The 27,221-nt window shown below is 51.0% G+C and overlaps 1 protein-coding gene across 1 annotated transcript; it reads right to left on the reverse strand.

The window, feature by feature from the left end:
* Positions 1-200: 200 nt before the first annotated feature.
* ADRA1D (adrenoceptor alpha 1D) lies at positions 201-25,903 on the reverse strand. Its single transcript, XM_016135998.2, has 2 exons — positions 24,639-25,903; positions 201-2,994 (listed from the first exon to the last, which is right to left on the reverse strand). Exons 1-2 carry the CDS (start codon positions 25,756-25,758, stop codon positions 2,402-2,404), a joined length of 1,713 nt encoding a protein of 570 aa, XP_015991484.2. The 5' UTR covers positions 25,759-25,903; the 3' UTR covers positions 201-2,401.
* Positions 25,904-27,221: the final 1,318 nt, after the last annotated feature.

Consider the following 27,221-nt stretch of genomic DNA (forward strand, 5'->3'; position numbering starts at 1 on the left):
AGGGACAGTCTTTAATGAGATATGTGGGCCAAGCTGGGAGCCCGGGGACCTGAGAACCCAGTAAATGCACTTCTAGATGCTCCAAAATCACTTGCAAGAGGCCCCCCACTCCAGAAGGGCTATTTCTACTCCTTCTATTCCTCTTGGCCACTCTGACTTTTTGGCATGTCCTGAGACCAAGATAGCAACTCAGCAACATACAACCTAGTTCCTGGATGCCCCCCCCCCCCCGTGGCACGCCTCTCTGGGGGCTCTGTAGTCCTCCCCCATCTCGTGAAGCCTTGGTACTTGGTATTGGGGGTACAGGAAGAGGGAGCTGTAAGCAGAGGGTCTCTGTGCCCAAGCAGAGGGTCTCTGTGCCCAGGCCTCTGTGCTGAGGCTTGGTCATCAGGTGTGTTTTGCTGATTGATCATTGTGCCTAGAGGAAGTACTGGCCAAGCTGCTGGCATTGCCAGCCTCCACACTCGCCATTATCTGGGGCAAGGAGGCCCTGTCTAAAATCCTCCTGATAAAGACTCCCTCCCTGCCTTGCTCCCATGCTTCCACTGTTGACTTCCTGGGAGCTCAACTGCCCTGGCACATGGGATCCAACGTTCACCCTGCTGAGAGATCCCCTCCCCTGCTGTCAAACCCCTGCCCAGGAGCCCAATATTCAATTCTCTGACATTGGGATCTGTGCCTTCATTGACCCCTCATTTCACTGATGGCCCTCATCTGTGAGAAGACCTTGAGGGCTGTCCTTCAGCGCCCTCAGCTTTACGGTGGCCAGTGTGCTGCAAAGTGCGGCCGTCTTTGGGTATGCAACATACTCCTAGCACCTGCCTTAAACTGCCCTTCCCGTGTCTCGGGGGGATGCCAGGCCTGAAAGTCCAGAACCTGATGTAGACCCACAGTGTGGTTTTCCAGTACTGGTTGCCTTTTTACCTTATAAAATTGGGTTGAGGGGTTTGAAATTGTGATGACCTTTCAAACAGACTACTTTTCCAGTACAGGATGGAAAGTTTGGCTCAAAATACTGGTCCCAGCAACCGGCTCTTCCAGTTTTGGAACACGCCCGCTCCAGACATGGCAGGGCATTGTCTAACCAGCTCTCCTTTCAAGTGTCCATAGTCATCACTCCCATGCTGGTTAAATGTATGTGGTTGATCTTGTCCAGCTGAAGACTGACCTACCTACGATCTCTTGGAAATATGTCATGTTGGATGTTTTACTCAAAGCTAACAAGCATGGTTCCTAGGTAGTTGTTCTCTCATTCACCATATGTATCTGTCTACTTGGGCTGGTATATTTTTTCTTGTAATGTTCCACATTAACTGATGGCTGCCTTCTTCACTGAGGCCCTCAGAGCATTGCAGAAACATCTGGGGAGACTGACAAAGTGAAAATTTGTGCTTATGATTACTGCTTGCTTCTCAAGATTAATTATGTAAAATTTAAAAGCCATCAACCCCTCCACCCCAGTCTTTTGGTCATGCTAAAAGTCCCAAAGGACAGCAGCTGCCAGTTAAAGAGGCTGTTAAGTTGAAACTAGAAAGGTGAATGCATATCCAATCTCTCTTGTTGGGGGCCTTTAGTACTTGAAGGAATTTAGAAAAAAAAAAAAGTAGTTCTTTATGGGTTATAAGCTAAAGAGGGACAATTTGCACAGTTAGGACAAAATAGAAGTACTCTTACCAATAAATATGTCTCAAAATGACAAATAAAGCTCTCCCCATTTGACAGCTCCAGATCCCAGCGAGAGGTGATGGGTACAGGCACAACAAGCTATGTACAGAGTGTAAACATAAGGCCCTTGAAGACATAATGAGGCCAAGGCCAGGTGATGTGGTGCGCGTGGAGGAGCATGGGTAGGGGAAATGGGCCCATGGGTAAATAAATGCAACAGGCTTGTAGGACGGTCATCCAATCTGCCCCCAAAGCTTGTGGGTGGCGGTGGCAGGTCCTCACGGTTCCTCCAGCCGGCAGTAAGGAGAAATTGTGTTGAGAAGCCCTGGTCCCAATGACTTTTTCCTAGAGAGGCATTAGGGCAGCCATGCAGGGCCTCCGGGCCCTTCTCTCCAAGAATGGAGCAGGCCTCCCTAGCCATATCTGGGGCCGTTAACCCAGGGCATGGATGGGGCAGTGTTTCTTAAACAAGGGCAAGGAACAAATGGCCCTACGGAGTCCGCAGCCCCTCCCTCGGAAAGGTAGAGCTTGGGGCTTCTGTGTCCAGGAGGGGGCACATAACTCTCCACCCCTTCAGGGCGACACCCCGCCTCAGTTCCTCGGGGCTGCCAGAGAGCAGCCGCTCTGATCAGTTTTCCGGTCCCCGATCCGCAAGGGCCTCTTGAACAAAGCCAGCCTCCCTTTCCCATGTCCTCGCCCTCGCCCCACCACACTCCCCAGCCCAGCTCATGGGTCCTTAAATATCCGTCTCTCGTAGGTTGCTGTAGTCTGACAGTTCATAGGCTTGGCAGGTGGCGCCCTCGGCCACGTCCTGGGAGACGCCTAGGGACACAGCCTCAACCTCCGAGCGCAGGGCGCACGCCGCCTCTGCGCGCTGCGGGTTCCCAGCGCGGATCTTGTGCGACAGGCTGGAGACCTTGGCACGCAGCTGGGTGGTGGGTCTTCGGAACGGCCCGAGCAGCCTCCACTCGCGGAAGGCGCTGGGCGGCTTTCGGCGGCCGGCGACGGGAGCCTGCACCTCGGGCGTGCCTGGGGCCGAGGGCGCGGCGAGGGCCAGGGGGACTCCCGGGGGCGCGGCGCCCGCGTCGGGGCCGCAGTCCGCGCGCGGGCCGCAGGTCGAGGCCCGCCAGTGGTGGCCATAGACGCGCCAGAGGGGGCGGCGGCGCCGGCGGCGCCGGCACTGGCAGCGTAGGAGGCGGAGGAAGGCGCGCTTGAACTCGCGGCTGGAGCACGGGTAGATGAGTGGGTTCACGCAGCTGTTGAAGTAGCCGAGCCAGAAGATCACCTTGAAGACGCCCTCAGAGGGCTTCAGCTGTGGGAACAGGGAGCCTGCGGGGAGCAGAGACCCACGTGAGTGAGATGCTCGGGGAGGAGGCGGCCCAGGCAGCCCCTGGGTGCGAAGGGGCAACCCTCCCCGCCCTCCAGGGGCCTTGGCTGAGTCATCGGCTAGAGAATCTCTCAAGGTATCTCTCCCCAAAGAGTCCCTGATTTAATTTGAGAGGGTCCATGAACTTGGATGAGGAAAAGTGGTCAACTTCAGTTTTACTCACATCTACCTGAAATTGAACATTTCCCTCAATGATGAGTGTAGGCAACAAACAGTAGAATTAGGCAAAATCATATGAAATCACCGTTTCTGTAGCTCAAAACTGGTGCAATATTGACAGTTTCGTATGGTTCAACCTAATGTTAGCAAGTCCTGCAGATATTTTTCTGTCACATTCGGTTGCTGCAGATGTTGTGAAATGTCGTCTGTGCTCCTCACTATGTGGCCATGACTGTCATTAGAACACAACAGTAGACCTCGTGATTTCATGCCTTAATGTAGAAGCATGTTTATTACTAAATCACGAATTTTGTTTGAAAATATTTTGACCAGGGTTTCAATGAAATCGGTTTCATTTGTAGTCCTTTGTATTTTATTTTGTGCATTTACAAGTGTGACTCTGAGAAGGGATCCTAAGTAGTCCCTAGCACAAAAAGAGACAAGGACCCCTGATAAATGTTGACTTGAGCAAGGCTCACCCCATGCCAAGCACTGTGCTGGGCTCACATCAACCATTGTCCTGCTCCCTTGCTGGCAATGTGAATCAAACACCACGGGAACACAGGTGGGGCGATGGTGTGGGGGGCTTCCAGGGGTCTCAGAGGGTAGACAGGGGGCAGCCAGGATGAGGAGGGGCAGAGGGTGTTAGGAGTGGAAGGGACAGATGGGCAAGAAGAATAACGTCTGGGGCCTGGGAATGTTGTATAGGATATACCAGCAAACTTCACTGGGACGGATGGTGAAGGGCCTTCAATGCTGAAAAGTTTGGCTTTTTTTCTGCGGGCAGTTAAGAGCCATGGCTATTTTTAAGCAGGAGGGGGATAGGGCCTAGAATTAAGCCTCAATAAACACAATGCCCACGGCTGTCAGAATGCAGGACAGCAGGGTTGCCCCAGTGAAGCGGTCAGGGAAGACATCTGGGATGGCTTCAAGGGCGCAGTACCAGGCAGGTGGGGTGGGGAGCACTGAGTCTAAGCTGTGCCAGGAAGACCTTCTCCCCACAAACCTTTCCCCTGGCATCTCTACCATGGACTGGAAAGGAGTCATGTCTCCAAAGCACTGGACAAAACGCAAAGGCATGATTGAGGAAGCAGAGACCATCTCAGCCTCATTCATCCTCAGCAGCAGGAGGGGCAGAGGGTAGCTGGCAGGAGTGTGGGTAAAAGATGCAGGCACCCAAGAGCCTAAGCAGGCCAGGGGTAGGAGTCCTTGGCAAATCATGGGACATGTTCTTTTTTCCCTTGCCCTAAAAGAAATAAAAGTAGGGTCTCCTACTGAGGGGGGCGGAGGCACCATGCCCCCTCTTTGATGTGGGGGCCCTTACTTATCACCCACCTCCCCCCAAACAGAGAATCCCTGGTGTGAAGAGACACTGTGGAGGAAGAGGAAGGTCATACAGCATCGTGGGGCACAGGCCTTTCAAACCTTGGTCACACAGCCCTGAACAAGTCATTTGGCTGGCCATCTAAGTCTCGCTTTTCTTTTCTGTGAAATAAAATATTTCTCTGGCAGGGATTTTGTGAAGATGCATACATTTCAGGGTCTAACACTTAACAGGTTCTTAATAGATACTGCTGTCTATTTACTCTCCCTCTCCCTATTTCTGTGGCTTTTGAGAGAGGAGACCTCAGACCTGGGAGAGGGCCACTTCCCAGCTCTGGAGAGTGGCCAGAAACAGAAGCTGAGACCTGGTGAATTTGGGGGAGGCTGGGACATCAGTCACGGTGTGTTGAGGAGACAATATCCCCTGAGAGAGGAGTTGGGCAATTGTCCCTGGAATGTGGGGGCCACCAGGGTTGACCTCAGCCTTCAAGAAGGCGGCCCTCGGAACAGCATCCCTCAATGGCTGCAAAGACAGAGTACTGAAAATAACTTTCTGACTCAGGCCCCAATTTTTTATATTTAGCCCAGGATGACAAATCAGTGGACTATGCTTTCAGCGACAAGACTGAAGCCAGCCAAAACGCATTGTTATCAGCCTGATTTTGATTTGGATTGGTGAGCAACATGGCACATTATATGGCATGGGCCTTTCTGTAAACATTAATATTCTAATTTATGCTCAACCAAACTGTTCAGAAGCCTGCTGCCAGCTGGGAATTCCTAACACACAACAGAGCTGGGATTCAAGCAGCCTTTCAGCCCCCCGATTTTCTTACTGTGTCCTGCTGACGTCCTCTCTTACTTTGGGCCCTCCCAGAAGCAGACCCTGAGACAAGGATTCAAATGTAAGTTGTTAATTTTGGGGGTAAATGAAATGTCAGTAGTGGAGTGGGAAAGAGAGACAGGAAAGAGAAGGAAGCCAATAAAAGGTGTGTAATGGAGTTGTCCTCACTGTGGGCGTCTGGGGCTTAATCCCCCCTGGGAGCTCTGTGAGACAGTGGAGAACAGGAACCTCAGAGTTATCCCTCCTTCCCCACTGGGGTGAGGGAGGCGGGGTATCTAAACTCCCACTCCCATAAGTCATTAATTCATTTTCCACACCTCCTGCCTGCTGCATGAGTAGACAAGCAGGATTGTGGTGGGCAGAGAAAGCCCCTAGGCAAAGTGACAGAGCCAGGTGCTCAGGTGGCAGTTAGCCCATTAGTGCACTGAAGGTCTAAATGAGATGGGTGAGGCACCAAGAGCATCTGTCACAACTTTGCTTCATATGCTCTCTGCCCACTGCACAGACATCTTGCCCGGAAAACACAGACGTCTGTGACTTGGGCTCCAGCTTTCAAGTAGCAGCTCCCGAGACTTTTCCTACTTCCTTCATAGATGGCAATTTTGAGCCTCACACCTACCTCCTCCCAGAGTACTGCGGTCTTCCACTACACCTCCCTGAACCCTGCCTCACTCTCCCTGCCTCCCTTGCCCCCAACATTCTTTCACTGGCCCACAGTCTCTTGCAGGATCTCTGAGGAGGGGGTTGCAAGTGCGCACTTCCCTCCTTTTGTGTGTTATAGAGATGAGGAACTGCCCCGAGACCCCTGAGGATGGGCACTTGGCTGCTGGGCACTCCCTGCAATACTGCCCTGCTGTGGGGGTGTCAGTGGACAAGCTCCTTCTTAGCCATTCCCAGCTTTCTCCTCCCCCAGCCACTGAGTAATGGCTACTCGTCGACCAGCTACCTTGCTCGTCTTGCCTCCACTCCCCTCTCCAGCTGTCCAGCACACACCTTTGCCAGCCCCTGTAGCACAGACACAGGAAAGCCTCAATGGGCAGCTGGGGGCTCTGAGACAAAGCCACTCTCCCTTAGTCCCTGGCACCCCCTTTTCTGCCCTGAGCTGGCTCCCTCTCCTACTCTCCACATTGCCCACATCCTTTCTTGCCCAGCTGTGCTAACTCATCTTGGCAGCTGTCATCAGAACCAGAGGCTCTCATGGAAAGCCCTCCCTCAGCCCCACCCCCCATCCAGGTGCTCAGCATCACCCCCACATTATCCTTTCTCCTGCGGCTCCTACTTCTCTCTGCAGTCTTGCTTCTGTCTTCATGTGCATCAGCTAAGTGGCCACACTGACTTCTCGCTGCGCCCTGGCCACTGTGGGTTCCTCAGTCTTGCCTTTGGGCTTTTGCACATCATCGTTCTGGATGCCCTTCCTTTGCCTCCACCTGGTACTGCCAGCTCCAGTGGCAACTCCTCCTGGAAGCCTTCTTCGTACCGCCCCCTCCTGACCCAGCAGTGTTAGTTGTACTCCCTCCTCTCTGCCAGCACATCTACTCACTTCTACGTGCCAAGAACACTGCAGGTGACTCTTGGTTTCTTGTCTATCTTCTCCTTAAATGGTAAGCTCCTCACATCACACTTGGCACATTGTAGGTGCTCAATACATTCTGACGGCTCTCTATCACATCCTGCATCCCATCACTGCCAAGTCCCAGAATCTCCTCACTTTGTACCCACCCCTGTTACTACCTGGTCCCGGCTACCATCATCATCTACCTACAGCGCCCTTCCAAGTGGGCTCCTGCTCCTGTACTTGTGCCCTCAAACCCTGTTCTCCACACAGTAGCTGGGGGATCCTTTTAAAACATATGCCTGAGTATTTCATTTCTTTACGTAGAACCCATTTCCATGGAGACTGCAGCCTCCTGTCCTCTCTCATCTGTACTTTGACCTTCTGCCAGCCCCTTGGTTCTCTCCCGTCATCTCCTTCTGTTTTCCTCCTTCTCAGCTTAGCTGAGACTCCTACTCGCCCACACCTCAGCCATTCTCAATCCTCCCACACCCACGTCCTACTGGATTTGGGTTGTACTTCTCCATCCGGGTCCACCCACTCCCTGAACATGCTTCCAGTCCCTGACCTCAGCTCAGTGTCCTGTGTTTCCAGCAACCTCACCGTCCATCCTCGGCCCACTCCCTAGTATTCCTGCACCGGCTCCTTTGAGCCCTGACTCCTCTCCACAAGCCTTGCAGTCTCCCCTTCATCTTTTCCAGAGCAGCTGACCTCATTTCCTGTTTCACGGAGAAAACAGAAGCCAAAGAAGTTAGGGACCCGCTCAAACCTTCTTCACCTCTCTTCTTGCTTGGTAAGATAGGAGTCTCTCCTCCCACCCTGGGCCAGCGTCCCTGTTTGTGTCGTGGCTCTGGAGCCATCCGTCACCCACGTGCTTGCCCTCATTCTCTCCACCCTTTCCATCCACAGCTGCCGTCTCCTCTTCCCTATCGGCTTCTCACTCCACAGCTTTGCCCCATAGAGCAGCACTTCACTTGGGCCCCCAACCTGTGGACACCTGTCACCTCACTGTGGCTTTCAGGGCATCACTCTCTTGGGTTCCCTTTGCGGCTTCTTCCTCACGACCCCACTGCTAAAGGGAGGAGTGCCCTAATAAGAAGAATCTGGTAATCGAAAGGACGTCTCCCTGACTTCCCACTTAAAATTGCAATGTTCTCTCACCCCGTGTTCCTCATTCCCCTCAGCTGGCTCTACTATTTTTCACAGCACTCATCACTTTCTCCCATACTCTTTGAGTTATTCTTCCCTGTGCCCATCATCTTTCTCCCTGCCCACGGGGCAGGACTTGTGTTTGTTTTGCTTGGCACTGCCCTCTCACTGCCCAGAAGACCACATGAGCCCACTGAGCATACAGTAGGCACCTGCTGAGTCTGCTGAATGAGTCCTTTTTCTCCACCTACATGTCTGACTGGTCACCACACCCAGTGCATTTGACCTTCTCTCCAGGAGGGTCTCCCCCCGCCTCCACTTCACCTCATTCCTGAAGCCTTTGCTGAGTGCGGCATCTCACTTTGTTCACGTGGCGGTGACAGTCCCCAGTGGGCCCCTTTCCTCTCCACTCTGCACACAGCCTGTTGGAAGCTTTTACTAAAAAACTGGTTTCTCTCCTTTCCCCTCTGAAAACCACGAGTGGCTTCCAGTGGCTCCGAGGGATAAGCCCGGACTATCTCGTGCTGCATTTAAGGCTTTTTAGGAGCCAGTGCTGTGTTTGTTGTGCCTCCCTCACGAAGCCACAAGCAGGGCTTCCCTCAGGGGCTGGGCTCCATCTGCTGCCCTGCTTGGCCCCTACCACTCCCACGATGCTTTCCGTTTCCTCCCGCCCAGCCCTGCAGCCTCCGGTCAGGCACCCTCCCCCACCGAGTCTGGGCACCCTTTCGTGAGCGCCTCTACTTTAATAAAATTTATGATTACTCTTTCTACTCTAGTAAACTCTAGGTTTCTTGAAGGCAAAAAGGCGATTCATTGTTCTTTTCATCACAACCTATAATGCAAGTGGCTAACCCAGAGCAGGGACTGTAAAATATTTGTGGAATGAATGAATAAATGGTGTTTGGGCAGGTGGCCTCTAAAGTAGGAAGGAAGGAAATGGGAGCTAATGCTTTCCAAGTGTTCAGTACCTACTAGTCTCCAGGCTGGGCCCTGTATGGACATCTCATTTAATTCTCACAGCACTGGCATCCCAATTTGCAGAAAGATTCTAGTTTTCTCCAGAGAGCAAATGGTGGGGTCAAGATTTGAACTTGAGTCAGTCTAGCCTTCAGTACTTGGTTTTCCTGTAACATAATGTAAACATAGCAACAGAGCTTTCCCTGATCTTCCAGGGATCCCAGGGGGTCAGGAACCACAGACAATTGCTTTCCTCCAGTAGCTGCCCCACAAGCAGCACGTGCATGCTCATTCCCATTCCTGGGCTTTCACATGCTGGCCTAGAGGGTGCTCCTCCTCTTCTCTCCTTGTTTCTTCAGACTCAGGTCTAGAACCACTTTCTCCAGGGATGTTTCTGTGATTAACCCCACTCCCCTGGGTATCTGGGGAGGTGGTAGTTTTTTACGGGGCGTGTGCCTTGAGCACCTCTTTATTATGCCTCTGTCAGGCTAGGTGGCATTCGTTGACCTTCTGTATGGCCTCAAGGGTGCCCTGTGGGGCCTGCCATATTGGGTTTGGCTCCTGTGCATGCATGTCCATCCAGAACATTCAGAAGGGCCAGGCTATTGACTGCTTGTGGAACCTGTGTCTCAGGAGAGAGTGTCAAATAGACCCCACCTTCTGGGAAAAGCCCCAGAGCTGCTGGGCCATCTCCTTCCCCTCCTTCAAATCTTTGCTCAAAAGTCACCTCCAAGATTCAAAGTCAACGCCGTTGGGCCCTGCTCAGGTGCCTTGCAGGCCCAGGTGCCCCCAGCCCCAGGTGCTCCCAGCCCCAGCTGCTGTGAGTGTTGGCTGCTAAGGTTTATAGTTACCTTTTCTCTAGAGAACTGCCTTTGGCCAATGGGAGCTGTTTTAACTGGGAGATGACACCTCCTCATCAAGGGGCAGCTCACAGCCAGTGAGACTGACCTGGGGATGGAAAAGGCTATGCACCTTGCCTCGAGGTGGCGTAATTCTGAGCGGCTCATCTTGCTCCAGGGCCCCCTGTGGGGCCAGGCTGAGGCCAGACTTTTAGACAACATCCCAGGCTAGCTCTTTCCCTGCCCCAGCCCCAGCCCCTTCCTTCACTCCCATGAAGGTGCCTCCTGAGAACCTTCTTCAGCCCACAAGAGAGAACTCCCATCTCAGGCTCTGCATCCAGGGACCTGACTCAAGTCACTCTTTGTGTGGATGTGTCTTCGAGCATTTTGGTCAGTCCCCAACCTACAATCTATGGGTTATGCCTTGGTCATTGTGTCAACTCTTCTGCCCACTGCCAGGAAAGGCAGGGAACAAATGTTCATATCGTGTCCACTTCTCCCCACTTGAAGGGCAGGCTGGAGTGGGTCAGAGGGTGGCCGAATTTACTTGCCGATGAAGAGAGGCAGTAAGGGTACTGGAAGGAGGTGGCTGCACATACAACTCTTGCTTGCTTCCCTCTGCTCCTTGACCTTGTTCCTTATGTGCATCTCCATCAAGCTCACTCCCACCTGCCCTCCCCTATTTCCTAAATTGGGGCATCTCTGTCAGGAGTGTAACCTAATGTCTGGGAAGGCCAATATCCCCAGATCCTGTATCAGCGGGTGAGCCCACTCTCTACTTTGGGTCAGTCTGGCCTACACATTGTTGGGGAAACTCAGGCAGCAGCTGTGAGGTCCCCTTTCCTAAGGAACAGGAATGGCCAGGCCTGGAGTTGCTGCTTAGATGCCGGTTAAGACTGGCAGTGACTAATGTGACCAAGCCTTGTTGAGGAGTGACAGCTCTGGAGCCAAGGGGCAGACTGTGTGATTAATAGTACATTTTGGGCCTCAACAGAAGGGAACTTGTTTTTCCTTGGCAGGATGTCAGAATTCACAGCCAGCCTTGCTCATAACTTGCAGTCAACCATGAAAATATCAGGCTGCACCCTAGTCTTCCCCTTTACCCACCCGCTCCATCACTAGTGGGGGGTGAGGTGCAGCTTCTAGAGCCACAGAAGCTGCCTGGCAGGGAGATGAATCACAGACCTGTTCCAAGTTCTATACTGGGCTCTACCCATTTCCCTTCAATTCTTTTTCCTCTCCTTCTCTTTTCTTTCTTTTTTCACTTTCCTTCTTTCCCTTCTTTCTACTCATTTATTAATTCATTATTTCCTGATTTGCGGCCTTGGTGCGGCCACACCCCAAACTTTGAGTGCCCAAGGCTGAAGTCCCTGCCAAATGGTCCTTGTGCTCAGCCAAACTGGGCCCTGATCCAAGCTGGAGCCTCTTAGCTCTGGGGCTGCACTGACAAATGGCTCACAGGTCTGAGCATATCAGTGCTTAAGCCAGAGGAGAGAAGGTCCCTAGACAGTGGTCACTCTATCCGGGAGTCTCAGCACTGAGCTGCCAGTCATTGCCTATGAGACCCCAATGCCAGCTCTTAGGGGCCCAGGACCCTGTCCTCCTGGGTTGCCACCCACAAAGTAAGGGCAGGCAAATCCTTTAGCACTCATAGGAGACCGTTTTTGGTGGTTGTAGAGCTCACGAAGCAGGGTGAGGCAGGGTTCATGTGGGGCCAGAGATGGGCTCAGAAACTCAGAGACTTTTCCTTGGGGGGTGGGTTCAACGGTTCTGGGGGTCTTCTGGTGTCTGTGAGAGAACTGGATCACACAGGAAATGACCCTGTCCCATAGCAATGCTCAAGACCCCATTGTGGCCAGGATCTGGGACATAAGAGAACATGAATCTGAGCCTGGAGGATGAGTGCAGGGGCTGAGGGGTCTAGTGAAAATTTAAAGCTTAAAACATGGCTGCTGACTTCTGGTCGAGATGGTAGGTAATTGCTGTACTTGCTTCCTCCCACAACCATATCGAAATTACGACTAAATTACAGAACAACCATCATTGAGAACTGCCTGAAGTCTAGCTGAACAGAAGTCTTATAACTAAAGATATATAGAAAAAGTCACATCAAGATTGGTTAAAGAGGCGGAGGTGTGGAATAGGTTGGTCCCATGTCCGAGTGTGGCAGTTAAAAATCAGGATAGCTATCTCAGCTGTGGAGGTCCTCTCTGAAGAGCAAGGGGTCCCAGCCTACACTGGGGTTCCCAGCGTGGACCACCAGTGCTGGGAAAAGAAGCCCCATAACTTCTGGCTGTAAAAACCAGAGGGATTGTGGCTGAGGGGGATTCCATCTGGGTGACACGGAGGACTGCCAGAGTCCCAGGCATTTATCTCAGAGCGCCTGTGCATGGACTTACCCGCTGATGAACTCACTAGCCCTGAGCTCCAGTGCTGGAGGAGCAGCTCGAAAAGCACCAGGGACATACAGGGAGGAGCTGAATTGTCTGGCTTCAGGATGAGGACTGGAGGGGCAACTTTCTTCCAGACAGAAGTGCTGGCAGAAGCCATTATTTCTTTATTGAACCCTCCCCTCACCTATCCTGCAAGCAGGCACCACACTTGAGTCTATCTACCTGGCGACCTGGCTAACACCATTCTGCCCTCGTGATTCCGTGAGACACTGCCCCATTCCAAGCTGCTTCCAGTGTTTTTTTACATACAAAAGTCTTGTGTTAGCTCATACTGTGGACTTTCCTAAAATCCCTCAAAGGTTAGGAAACCCCAAACCAGCAGCATCTGGCCTCTTGCTAAGTGATCCCAAGCCTGGCACTAGTGACGTGTGGCCTTGGTTCTCAGCGCAGCCTTTCCAGGCACCCCCAAGCCCAGCACATGTGGCAACCATCTGCAGATCACTTTGTAGCTCATTCCAAGTGGAAGATGACCTTGGCCTGCACCAGAGCCCCTCCTGAGAGGCCCCAGAACCAACACAGCCAGTGGCTTCAGACCACACCTGAGCACCACCCAATCACCTCCACAGATGACTCACCCAAAGAGTTGACTCAGCAGGTGCCAGGGCCCTGCTAAAGCAAATCCTGCTCCATAGGGTCAGCCCCTGAACAACAGATCCTCCACTGTAGTCATGGCCAGTGCTCACAACCATTCAGCCTGAGGGTCAGTTCTGCCCATTGATGTGCCAATAGCAATCAAATGTATACTACAACAGGAGGGCACATGCACAAAGGACACACTTGGAGCACCTGGCTCTGGATCAGAGAGTCTGTGCCGCTGGGCTCCACAGGTCACCTACTACATAAGGCTACTCTACTAAGACTAGGAGACGCAGCAGCTTTACTTAATACATAGAAACAAACACAGGAAGTCAGCCAAAAGGAGAAGACAAAGAAACATGTCCCAAATGAAAGAACAGAACAAAGCTCCATAAAGAGAACTAACAAAATGGAGATAAGTAATCTACCGGATGCAGAGTTCGAAACATTGGTTGTAAGGGTGTTCAGTGATTTCAGTGAGAACTTCGACAAAGAGATAGGAAACATAAAAATGGAAACAAAAAACATAAAAAGAACCAGTCAGAAATTAAGAACACAATAACTGAAATGAAGACTATATTACAGGGAATCGACAGCAGATCCGATGAAGCAGATGTTCAAATCAGTGATTTCCAAGATAAGGTAGCAGAAAACATTCAATCAGAATGGCAAAAAGAAAAAAGAATTAAAAAAAATGAAGATAACTTAAGAGCCCTCTGGGACATCAAGCATACCAACATTCGCATTATTGAGGTACCAGAAGAGGAGAGAGCAAGAAATTGAAAGCCTATTTGAAGAAATAATGATGGAAAACTTACCTAACCTGGCAAAGGAAATAGATGTACAACCCTAGGAAGCACAGAGATTCTCAAACAAGATGAATCCAAAAAGGTCCACACCAAGGCGCATCATAATTAAAATGCTAAAGGTTAAAAACAAAGAGAGAATCTTAAAAGTGGCAAGAGAAAAGCAGTTATCTAAAGGGAGGTCCCATAAGAGTGTTAGCTAATTCCTTGGCAGAAACTGCAGGCCAGAAAGGACTGCACAAAATATTCAAAGTGATGAAAAGCAAAGACCTACAACCAAGATCACTTTACCAGCAAAGCTATCATGTAGAATTGAAAGATAGATAAAGAACTTCCCAGACAAGAAAAAGCTAAAGGAGTTCACATCACCAAACTAGTATTACAAAAAATGTTAAAGAAACTACTTTAAGAAGAAGGGGGTAAAAAGATAAAAATATGAATAATAAAATGGCAATAACTGCATATCTATCAATTATTATTTTACAATGTATGGATTAAATGTTCCAATCAAAAGACGTAGGGTGGCTGAATGGATAAGAGAACAAGAATATGTCACCTACAAGAGACCCACTTCAGATCAAAAGACGTACACAAACTGAAAGTAAAAGGATGTAAAAAGATATTTCATAAAAATAAAACTGAAAAATAAAAGCTGGAGTAGCAATACTTATATCAGACAAAATAGACTCTAAAATGAAGGCTATAACAAGAGACAAAGACGGACCTGGCAATTCCACTTCTGAGTATTTATCTGAAGAAACCCAAACACTAAATTAAAAGGCCCACGAATCTCTATGTTCATTGCAACATTATTTGCAATAGCCAAGATATGGAAGCAACGTAAATGTCCATCAATAGAGAAATAGATAAAGAAGATGTGGTACATATATACAATGCTATATTACTTGGCCATAAAAAAGAATGAAATCTTGCCATCTGCAACAAGGAGGATAGACCTAGAGGGTATTGTGCTAAGGGAAATTAGTCAGACAGAGAAAGTCAAATACCATATGATTCCACTTATATGTGGAATCTGAAAAACAAAATAAACAAACCAAACAGAAACAGACTCACAGGTACAGAGAACATTTTGATAGTTCCCGGTGGGAAAGGGGTTGGGGGGCTGGATAAAAAAGGTGAAGGGATTAAGAAGTACAAATTGGCAGTTACAGAACAGTCATGGGGATGTAAAGTATAACATAGGGAATATATTCAATAATATTGTAATGACTACGTATGGTGTCAGATGGGTCCTAGAATTATTGGGGGGATCACTTCATAAGTAATATAGTATCTAATCACTATGTTGTACACATGAACTGTAATCGAAAAATAAAAAAAATTAATAAAAACAAACACTGCTGTCAACTGACCTGAAGCCTGGTCCCAGCCTGACTTTTGACCCTGGTGTGAGGTAACAAAGACTCTGGAGCCAGAGTACTTGGATTCTAATTCCAGCTCTAAAAATGTAGGATTAAGAGTAATATTGAATTTAAAAAAAAGAGGTAAGTAGTAAGGGATATTCTTGCAAGTAGGTAAAAAGGAGAAAAGATTGTAGTGAGAAGATGGGGAGGGAATGAGGGTGAAGGGGCCACAAGATCGAAGGTGAATTACTTTTACAGGAAGCTCAGGACATATCTACTTGGTGTGTGTGTGGGCAGAGGAGAAGTGGAAGACAGGGATGGTTGACCAGTAACTAATAGAGTGAGATCCCTTAGAAAGCAAGAGGAGTTAAGAGAGATTCAGAGCCAATGGGGCACATGCAGGACTTCTGGGGACACCCTGAGGCTTCCTGGAGGAAGAAGCTTGACTATGGAAAATGTGATTTTTCTTTAGCAAGTGCTCAGTAGACACTGGTTTGCCGTGGCTTACAAGAGCTGATTGTTAAAATTTCAGGAACTTTGCAAGCAGATTGACGTCTCTTTGGTAGCTTGAAGTTGATCACAGTGGAAATAATTACACCAATGGAAATGGGCAGGTGCTATACATTAGCCAACTATTAAACATTTACCAGTACACCACTGTATTCCACATAAATGAATGTTGGATTCAGGATTTGGGGCTCATAGAAGTAGGTGGAGGCAAGGGAATTCAAGATGGCGAGATCGGGTAAAGTGATAGATCATGGTAGTAGCTAGGAAGGGAGGCCTAACTGACCAGAGGGCAAGGTGAGGGCAGGGAGGTGAAGGGTTGGTCAAGGTTGGGGTCAATGAGCAGGTGTCATGGGAGCCAATGAGCAGATGGACTCAGGTGGCAGAGATTCACTGAGGATTTGGGAAGAGTTAGATCAAGGTAGGCATGAGGGCCAGGTCATGGTCCTGGGAGGAAAGGATAAGTGGGAAGTCACTGTAGTCTTCAGGCCAGGGTCTCTGCACGGGTCACCTCAGTACAGTGGAGTCACACTGATGACCAGGGTAGGGATGAGAGTGGAGAAGAAAGCATGTGACCCCAATACTCAGGTCTTTCATGAATGATTCAGAGTGATGAAAACAGTTCGTTGGTCATTTGAGACTAACATATAGCAGGGTCTGGGCAGAGGACAAGACCCTCAGGGGATGAGGGATCTGTGCCCAAGGACTGAAGTCCACCCCCATCAGTGGTATATTTTTCTTATGAAAAAAAAAAAAGTATTTTCTAGCTCTTATGAGTTGGTGACCAACCAGTATCAATGATTTGCTAAGAGCTGAGATGTGGTCTTCAAATGATCATTTTTTACTACAAAGAGGCCAGGGCTCTTTAGAGAAATGACTGGTGCCAGGTCCAGGCCAAAAAAAAAACAAAAAACAAAAAAAACAAAAAAAAAACACGCTGAGCCTGAAATGTCTCATCAGACCAGAAAGTGAGAAAGTGGTCAAGACTCTGGGTTGTGCCAAAAGTCTCAGGAGCCAACTTAAAAGGGCAACTAATGGCCAACTCCAAAACAGTGAAGTTTGTAATATGCGACAAATTTAAAAATTACTTTGTCATGGTACTACAAAAATCTACGGCCCTCTTTGTAGAGAATGTTAGAGAATTGACTCTTCTGATATAGGGGAGCACTGAGTAGCTCTTCTGCTCTTCTCATACAGACTCTATTTCAAGTAACCAAACAGCTAATGATGAATTCTTTTTAGAATTTTAGCAAACAAATGTAGAAGGAATGACAGAATTTGCATATCACACTTTAAGTCCCAGTGACATAATGAGTCCAGGCCATGGTTAATGGCTGCTAATACCAGTAGGTGAAAGGTTGACGGGACATTTTACGATGGATGGATCGAACTGATGGCACTCTAACCCCTGACAAATCTTAATATCACGAAAGAGAATTCTTGCCCAAAACACTGAACCTGAATCTGATTAAGCCAGTTTACAGAAAGTATAGAGAACGGAGGGACATATAACATAGCACTATGGAGATGCAAACTCCAGGCTGTGGGCCACTCCTTGGGACAAACGATCTAATTTCTTCCCCAAATAAATTGAAAGGGAAAAGGTAGGGGGAGGGGAATCTTATCAAAGAGACCTGGGAGGCAAATCAACCACATGCAATGTATGCACCTTTTTTGGATCCTGAGTCAAACAAACTAAAAATTTAAGAGGCAGTAAGCAACTTTTGAAGACTAGGTAGATAGTTGATGATATTAAACAATTATTTTTATGCATTATAATGAATCGTGGTTATTTTTTTAAAAAGTTCTTATCTTTTAGAAATACATATTGAAGAATTTACAGATGAACTGATACGATGTCTGGGTTTTCTTCAAAATAATCCACAGTAATGGAAAAGTAGACGGGGATTGGGATGAACCAAGAGTGGCCTTAGATTGATGCTTATTGAAGCTGGGTCACAGGTACCCAGGGGTCATCGTACTGCTCTATCGACTTACGTATGTGTTTGATACTACCCACGATAAAAAAAAAAAATCCCAACCCTAGCTCATTTAATGTTCATGGTAATCACTCGATAAATGTTAGCTGTTAGTTCTAAAATTTTTTTAGAGATTGCATGATTCCACTTATATGAGGTATCTAAAATATAAGCATACCTCCGAGATTTTGCAGATTTGGTTCCAGACCACTGCAATAAAGCAGTATCACAAGAAAGCAAGTCATGATCTTTTTGCTGGTGGAGGGTCTTGCCTTCAAACTGTAAAAAAATGCAAATCTGTGAAGCACAAATAAAGCGAAGTGCAACAAAATGAGGTATGCCTGTGGTCAAACTCCTAGACTCTAAGAGGGGCTGAGGGGAGGGGGAAGTGGGGAGGTGCTAATCAAAGGCATAAAGTTTCATTTAAACCAAAGGAAGAAGTTCTAGAGATCTGCTATACCACATTGCATAATGACAAAATGGTATTGTACACTTAAAAATTTGGTAATAAGGTAGCTCTCAGGTTAAGTGTTCTTATCACAATAATAAAAATAAGAGAGCTGTGTTTTGCCACCCAGACCCTTGGCATGGCAGGATGTGAAGAGGCCATGGGTTCCGCCACTTACTCCCTCTGTGCACATTGACTGAGCACCTACTATGTGCCAGGTGCCACAAAGGCACAGATAGGGGACATAATGCCAGCCCCTTCTTCAAGCTTTTGGGCCAGGGGACAGAACTACTATTATTGAAGACCTGAAGCACCCTGTCTCTTTCCCTGCATCTGTAGACCCCCTCACGAGGCCCCTACATGACCTCAGGAGCCTGTGGAGATGGGTCCTTTGGCACTTGGCCAACACTCTGAGATGCACACACCAGCTGCCAGGGTACTTTCCAATCTGGACACCAACTCCTCAGCATGGCTCACAGGCTTCTCCTGCCTCCTGCTTTCTCTCTCTTCATTAAGACATAAGATACTGACAGTCAAGTTTATAAAGTGCATATAGTTTAAGAGTGCAGACTGATGACTTTACATATGAATACACCAATGCAGTCACTGCCCTGATCAAAACATGGGGCATTCCTAGCTCTTCAGAAGGTTTCTTTGCACTCTCTTTTAGTTACTATCACTCACCACCCACCCACCCATACACTTGCACACCTAATCACCATCCTCATTTTTATCACTATTGTTTAGTTTTGCCTGTTTTTAAACTTCATATACATCGAATCATACAGTGTGTAAGCATCTAATTTCAAATCTGGCTTATGTTGCCTGGAATAGCATCTATGAAACTCATGCACCTTACTGTGGGTATCAAGCTTGTTTTTTCCTAGCTGTATTGTAGTCCAGTCAATGAATACACCATGATTTATTTATCCATTCGGTTGATGACATCTTGCCTCATCTTGTGACCCCTCTTCTCATAGACTATACATTCCAGGTCTCCCAAACCAAAGGGCAACCCACAAATACCTCCACTCCTCTACGTCTACATATGTACAGTTTCCTCTGCTCTCACACTTAATGGTATGCATAAGAATATTGATGAGTGTTTGGGGTGCTTAAGGAAGCACCTAACTACATCTGGGGTGGTCAGGGAGGCAGCAATATCACAGGGTATAGGCTGACAGTACGGGAGGGAGGGCCAAGTATGGCTCACACATGTCCAGCGTGTCCTGGGACTTGCGATATCAGAGCCTCCTGGCAGCTTATGTACCTGGAGGTATATCCGGGAAGGGCACGTGGACTCTGAGCCTCTGAGGCTGCTTTGTGTAACCAACTCATTCAGAGGATGACTAGGAGGCCAGTGAAGCCTAGGTGACCTGTCTAACAAAAGAGAGCTGAGAGTCAAAGCCGAAGGGTCTGCCTGTGGTTGCTAGGGATAATGGGTGGGACTGTGTGTGTGTGTATGTGTGTGTAGGTCTCAGTGGACGGGTCCACTTCTGGGCATGCCTGGGGGGCACTTGCTGGGCAGGCCAAAGCCAGACTCAGTGAGGTGCTGCTGCTATGGGAACATCAAGGAGACATGGCCTCTGGAGGCTCTTGGGAGAGGAAAGGAGTTCTTTTGCAGATGGGTGCTTGCCTGGGGCAAGGTTTCCCCAGCCTCTCTGCCCCCATCTTGTCCATAGGGGGCAGGCGACTGGTATTTCTATACCAAAAGGCTGGCCCAGACCTCTGGGTGTGAGGGGGCCCTTGCTCTAAGTGTCTAGGGCAGAGACTTTAATCAAGTGCATTTCAAGATGGCCCCATCTGGGCCATATTCCCTTTCTCTAGAGTTTCCATGTAGGCAGAAGGCCCTAACTGTTGTCCCTCCCTGTACTACTCTGTAAGTTGGGCTCCTCTAGACATCGAGCTAAAGGAGCCTTGTAAGGAAGGATCTTTACATAATGTCCTGTGATTTCCCCAGGCACCCAGTCCTGCTACAGCTTGCTGGAGTGAGGGCAGGGGTACATATTTGTCATGGGCAGGGCTGCCAAGAGCCCCTCCTTCAAAGGCCCCAAGGATTAGTGACCATTTAGTCTGTCATCCAGACTAAAATATCTTTGAGAGTAAAAAGGGCACTAGTAATCACTCAGGTCAAGAGGCAAAGTCAGGACAGTTCTGGGCAAACGGATGTTTGGTCAACAAGCACAGAGCAGACAGCACAGCTGGACCATCAGCACAAAATGCCAGGCAGGTGGGTCCCCTCTCAAGGGGGCAAGCGCTGCTTCTCATGTCCTCATGCAGCTCCCCAGGTGCCCTGGAAAGGCAGATGCTGCCTTCCCTGAGTTTGCTATCTGGAATCTCAGGGTAGGACAAGTGATGTCTCAAGTTCATTGAGCTGACCCTCTGCCTGCCTGCCACATGCCCTGCAGTTGCTCCTCGTGGGGAAAAGAGGGCAGTTAGAGGTGTGGGGGATGACCTCAGCCCCTCTTCAGGCCTCTCAGGATTTTAGGTGCCTGGTGTCTGTGTCCCATTCTCTTTTGGCCATTGACCTGGGCCCCCAGAGTCCCCGTGGTTCAGAACACTCAATCTTTGTCTCTTTCTGTTGCTACTCTGGCCTGACCCACAGCACTTCAGGTTTATAGATGGCAGTCCAGGGCCCCCTGTGCCAAGGTCCCTCTGGGACCCTGGGTTCCTTCCTCAGATTCTCAATGCCCTCTGGGCACTTGGGGCCATTCACTGGCTATGTCACTGCTGTAGCTGTGGCTGCAGCTTCCACTTAGTTTTGTGTGTGGAGGTGTGGGTAAGGGCCATTCTGGGCCTGCTCGACAACCCCTGGGTAGCCCCTACTGGGTGCCTTCACTTCCATGATGTATGGCCCTTGCTGGCACCCAATGCTGTTTCACAAACCCTCCATCTCTGCTGCTCCTCACACCTGGCATGGGGACTAGGTCCTGGAAGCAGAGAGATGCCATTTCTGGCTGCTCCCTTCTCTGTCCCCTTCTGATTCCTTCAAACTGGAAACCCCCCAGGGCTCCATCCCCTGCTCCTTTCTTCTCTTTGTCCCTCCATCCTCTCTCTGGGAAACTACTCCACACTCCTGCTTCTGCAGCCATTCCCATCCTTGGCCTCCTTATCTAAGTTCCACATGCCCTTCACCTCCCACCATATGCCAGCCCTCTGTATGCCATGTTCTCTCCTAAAATCTTTTGCTTAGAATGTTTCCTGTTCTTTCAAAGGTACTTTCCTTCCTTCTCCCAACCCTGGGCCCAGTGCTGGGGGGTGGTGTCAGGACCTCTTGGGTCTCTCTTTCTCCTGCACAGTCCTCAGGCCACTGCCACCCCCACCTCAGGCTCTGTCCTCCTGTTCTCTCTGCTGGCCTGCGCTCCAGACCACATCATGATGATTGGAATATTCTGTTTTTCTGCTTGAACTCTGTCCTGTTTGCTCACTGTTGCCAGATTCCACTTAATTCAGCTCCACCAGTGGCCCTGGGCATTGTGCTGGGGCTTGGGGAAGTGCCCTGGGAGTCTGGGCACAGCATAGACCGGTAGGAAGAAGGAGATAAGGATACCTCCCTCCAGCCTCCATCCGGGGTCCCCTTGCCTGGTGCAAGGAGCAGCAGAGATGGAGGGATTGAGAAAGAGCACTGTGCGCCAGCCAGGGGCAAAGGCCATGGAAATTTAGGGATGACTTCCTGGAAAGGGGGGACATATGATCTAGACCTCAGAAAACAGTACCCTTTCGCAGTGTTGATTGTTAACTGACAAATTAGACACCCCCCCTCCCCCCACCCAGGCCCTGGCGCCTCCTGCTGCTCCTGACACTCAGCAGGAGGCTGCATCAACGTACTGTGGAACAACATACTGTGGAAATGGTATAGTATTCTACTTCAAGTAGAATACTATACTGCTGCTAGAACCAGTATGGATAAATCTCAGCGATATAACGTTGGGTAAAAAGGCAAACTGAAGAATGGTACACAAGTCATGGTGCTATTTACATAAATCCTAAAGACACACAACACAATACTTTTATATTATCATGGATATACATGTTTTCGGTAAGAGTATAAACATATGTATGGGAGTGATAAACACCAGATTTACCTCTGGTAGTGGGGAGCAAAAGAAGAAAGGACAGGAGGAGAGGACTTAGTTGTGGCTGTGTTGTATTTCTTTGAAAAGAGAGAGAGAGGAAGGGATCCGAGGCAAATATGGCAAAATGTGCGCATCTGTTCAACAAGGGTGATTGCCATTACAAGGGCACTTGCTATATTATTTTCTCCTTATCTGTCCATTATTCTGTAACTAGAAATTTTAAAAGAAGTAAAAAGGCCATAACAGGGAGGTGGGATTCTACACACAGGCTGATCATTCCCTACAGTAGCTGGTGTGAATCAAGGGGCGGGGCGGGGAGGAGGGAATGAGGGCATCTGGGACAGGGCAGTGCCGAGCAAGGCTGGAGCAAGGGTCGGCTGGCAGGGCAAGGAGCCTCGGTGGTGGGCTTGGGGGCTTCTAAATATTGGGTGGGTGCGTTTCTAAAGGGGGGGCACAATGACTTTCTCCTGCCTGCCTTCTTCCTTCCCCCTACACCCTCTATTTTTCCCTCTTCTCCCTCTATTCCTCTCCCTACCCCAACAACCTTTGGTTGGGTGCTTTTCAAGTTGGTGATTTATGCATTCCTTATCTCATATTGAGCATTTACTGCAAAAGCAACAGCTCACGCAGCACTCACCACATGCCACAGTTAAGGTCACACATAATATCTCACTGATGTCTCACCACATCCTTATAATAGGTCAGCATTATAACCATCACCATCGTTTGTGTATCATAGATGAGGAAACACAGACACAGAGGGGTTCTGAGATTTGCCAGAAGTTACACAGTTAGTAGAGGGTGGAGCTGGGAATCAAACCCAGGCTACCTGGCGCCAGAGACTGTGGTCCTTGTTGCTGTGCTCTATTGCTCCTCATATGCCAGGTACTGTGCTGGGGGCTGTGGATTCAGTGACTACACATCCACCACAGCCCTGCCCTCGCAGAGTCTCTGGGCCAGTGGGGGGAATTCAGACACCAAACCAAGATACTATTGTAGCTAAGGAGCTAGTAAAGGAAGAGAATCTGTGTCCTGAGGAAGAAAATGCAGAGAAAGACACACTGAGGATGAGGCATCTGGGAAGGCCTCTCTGAAGAGAGGACATTTATACCAAGACCTAAACAATGGAGAGTTAGCCATGAGGGGCTGAAGAGGGCAGGACAGAGAGAAGAGCAAATGCAAGGACATGAGCACTGGGTGTGGACAAGGAACTGGAAGGTCAGAGGGGCCAGAGTATGAAGTGAGCAAAAGGCAGAGCTGCCAAGCAATGGGGCTGGAGGGGAGATAGCCCGTCATTCAGGGCCTCCCTTACAGGAGCGGGACCACATCTGGGTTTGCCCACACTGTCCTGGTTCATGGTGGTTCTAGCATAAATATTCCTAGTGTCTCATTTTGGTTTGGCCAATAATAAATCTGAAGGTCACCCTCTCACAGGCCATAGTGGAGAGTTTAGATTTTATTCCCGGGGCAGTGGGAAAGCATTGAGGGGTTTTTGTAGAGCGTGACACTCTACAATGTATAAAGGTCAATCTGGCTGCTATGTGGAGAGAGACTGCAGGGGAATAGGAGGGAAGCCATTGTCCCTTTTCCGACTCAGCTGCAGAGTGTGGAAGGATGGGCCTGGGAAAGGCAGGGAAGGTCCTGGCTTGGGCCTGCTGAGGTTGCAGCCATTGGGGGAGTGACTCAGGCAAATGCATCCTCAGAAATGCTGTTCCCCTTCTCCTTCCTGTGCTGACCAGCCTCAACGCTTCCAGCAGGGACCTCAGGTGTGGGAGGAAGCCCTTGAGAACAGCTGCCTACCTCTCAGAACTGCAGGGACCCTTGTGGAAGAAACAGGAGAGTCCTTTGGAAGTGCTCAAGGGCTCAGTAAATTCAAAAAATGGCGATGAACAATATTAACTTTACACTTAGTTTTCCCTTTTCCCTTTCCTTCTCACCCTAATGTAGCACTCTCACCTTCGCTCCAAGAGGAGATTGCAGAAGTGAGGGCCCAGCTGGGGAGGGTATCCGACTGCGGCCAGTTTCCAAACTGAATGAGTGCTGGGAGAAAGCAGGTGGCTTCTGGTGCCTGCTTATGTTCATGTTGGTCAGTGTTTGCTGCTCATGAATGAACGTAGGTCCACCCTGTGTACCGCCTCTGGGGGTTGGCATGTACATCCGGGGGCAGGGTGATGGTGATGCTTAATATGTAGAGGCACACATACCCCTGACCACATACTGTGCACAAATACCTCCACAGATTTCCACAGACCTTTATATTTAGGGGGATCAGAAGTGAAAAATAAGCCTGGGGCTTTGTAATGGCAATGAAAAGAGGGAGAAGGCCAAGAAAGTTACAAGCCTATAAAATAGACCCTGCAAACACGAGGAGCCTCCCGTTTGTTCCCCACAAAGCGGCGCGTGCACCAGCCTAAGAGACCAGGGAGGTTGCTAAGTCTGCCTTCCATGTGGTGAACTTAGTCACCTGGCAGGACCATCCAAGCCTGGGTGCCAGGAAGACACAGCCACAGGCTCAGGGAGGAAGGGAAGGGGCTTGTGGGAGACGGTCACTCACCTAGCGGCAGGACGAAGAAGAAGGGGAACCAGCAGAGCACAAAGACGCCGACGACGATGGCCAGTGTCTTGGCTGCCTTCTTCTCGCGGGAGAACTTGAGCAGACGCACAGACAGCGAACTACGGAAAGTGTGGCCCTTGGTGCTGCGCATACCCCCGTGTGCCCCGTCTGCGCCCGAGGTGGCGCCGCGACAATGGATGCGTAGCACCACCTCCGAGGCTTTGCCGCGCTCACGCTTAACTCCCGCCTCGAGGCTGCGCGTGGTGCTGCGCGCTACCACGTACACACGGCAGTACATGACCACGATGACGGCCATGGGCAGGTAGAAGGAACACACGGAGGAGAAGACAGCGTAGCCTGCCTCCTCGGTGATGCTGCAGAAGCGCTCATCGGGGGGCACGGGCTCCTTCCAGCCCAGAAGCGGCCCCACGGACACCACCAGGGCTACGGCCCAGAGCAGCGCCAGGATGGCCGCCGCTTTGCGCTCGGTCATGATGGCGGGGTACTTGAGGGAGTGGCGCACGCCCACGTAGCGGTCCACCGAGATGGTGCAGAGGCTGAGGATGGAGGCCGTGCAGCACAGCACGTCCACGGCGGCCCACACGTCGCAGAAGGCCCGGCCGAAGGCCCAGAAGCCCAGAACCTCCATGGTGGCCGAGAAGGGCAGCACCGTGGTGCTCAGCAGCAGGTCGGCCACGGCCAGGTTCACAATGAAATAGTTGGTGACTGTCTGCAGGTGGCGGTTGCAGGCCACGGAGAGGATGACAAGCAGGTTGCCCGCCACGGCCATGAGGATGAAGGCAGCCAGGAAGACGCCCACGCCCACGCCCTGCGCGCTCACCACCAGACCCCCGACGGCCGCCGTGCCGTTCACCTCGCCGCCCGCGCCCGCGGCCCCAGGCTCCCCGGCGGAGCTCCGATTGTCCTCGCCACCGCCCGCGCCCACCACGCCGCCGCCGCCGCCGCCGCCCGCGGCTCCCGGCACGCTGCCCACCGCCGGGCTCTCCGAGGCGGCCGAGCCGCCCGCGCCGCCCCCGCCGCCGCCCGCGCCCGAGCCCGCGGCGCTGCTGTCCGGGCGGGGTCCCTCGAAACTGACGCTGAGTAGATCGCGAAAAGTCATCTCAACGCGCGGCCGTCGGGGGCCGGGCCCGGGCGCAGGACGAGCGACCGTCAGGGAGGGGGGCACTGGGCATAGCCGCGGGGCTCCGGTAGAGCCCCGTGCGCCGGTCCCGTCGGGGTCCTGCTCAAGTTCCCGTGATGCGAAGCTGTGCTACCCGCGAGCCGAGCGAGGCGGCGGCGGCGGCGGCGGCGACCGGGGCTCCCCGGGCCGGCGTTGAATCGCACTGAAGAGCCGGGCGGGCGACGGGCGCCGCTCTCCGAGCGCGCCCAGGCGAGCGGGCGAAGCGGCGGCTCCCAGCCCGGGCGGTGCAGGCGGCGGCGGCCGCTGCGGCGCTCGCAACTGGGCGCGGGGGGCGGGACGGAGGAGGGGCAGCGCCGGGAAGGAGGAGGGGGCGGCCGGCGCGGGGGAGGGAGGAGACGACACACTCGCCGGGGGAAGGGGCTATGCGCTCCTGGCAAGCCGGCGTTTGGGGGTCCCGCAGGGTGTGCAGGGCTGACGCGCGCTCCGGCCCCGCGGCTGCCACCCCCGCCTCGCCGCGGGTGCCCACGCCCGCCCTTCTCGCGGTCCGTTCCCCGCCGCCTCCCTCTCCCCCTCCCGGGCCCCCGCCTCTTTTCCCCTTAGCTGAGTCCCCCTTCCTCCCGCCCTTCTCCAGCCTTTCGGTCACTTGCTGGTGCCCTTGGGTGCTTGGAGCGACTCCTGGGTCCCCAGGCTCCCGGCTCCGGCCGCCAGAGAGCAGCAAGCGTCCGGGATCTGCGGACTGCGGACTGGACCGCGTAGTGCCGCGGCGGATTCCCTCCCGGGACTGCCTGAATGAGTCTGTCGCACCTCTTCATTTTCTCAGGCCACTGGCCGGGGGGAGGGGAGGCGGGGTCGTTGTCTCGAACACCTCTGTCCAGTGCGGTGGCATGGAGAGAGCCCCTGAAGAGGTCAGATGACTGTGCTTGCTTAAAATGAGCAAAAGAACCAGAGACTACGTAGTGACAGCCCTTGGATCCTGCCCATAACACATCTTATACCGACTTCTGCACTGTTACTTTACTCCATATGAGCTGTTGGAATAAAACTTCCTTGTCACACTAAATAAGTGGCTTCGTTCTGGAGGGAGGGTGTAAGTGCTGGAGGGTGGGAAAGGCCACTTGGCAGGATGGTCGCAGGGAGAGCAGTCCGGCTCCAAATCTAGGCTCCGTCCCATATCAGCGGTTTGACTTCTTTGTGCCTCAGTTCCTCATCTGTAAAATGAGGGTGAGAATAGTGTCTACTTAATGGCATCAAATTTAAATGAGTTCATATGTGTTAGGGCCCCAGAGCAGTGCCTGCATTTGTTAGCTGAGTGGCATTTGGCAGGGCAATATTTGAACAAAGAGGACAGAGGGCAAAAGGAGTGTGGAGCTGGTATGAACAGTGGATCCAGGCGGAGGGGAGATTATGAGGAGCGACTTGCTGACTAGGTAGGACTGGGTAGG

This window comes from Rousettus aegyptiacus, unplaced genomic scaffold (genome assembly GCF_014176215.1).
Source record: "Rousettus aegyptiacus isolate mRouAeg1 unplaced genomic scaffold, mRouAeg1.p scaffold_m13_p_12, whole genome shotgun sequence".
In the NCBI taxonomy this organism is placed as follows: Eukaryota; Metazoa; Chordata; class Mammalia; order Chiroptera; family Pteropodidae; genus Rousettus; species Rousettus aegyptiacus.

Bases quoted from the DNA above. Each gene is read 5' to 3' on its own strand.
- ADRA1D (XM_016135998.2), bottom strand. From the start codon at position 25,758: ATGACTTTTCGCGATCTACTCAGCGTCAGTTTCGAGGGACCCCGCCCG. The intron at 2,995-24,638 runs GTGAGTGACCGT...TGCTCCCCGCAG, and splicing joins CTTCTTCGTCCTGCCGCTAG to GCTCCCTGTTCCCACAGCTG.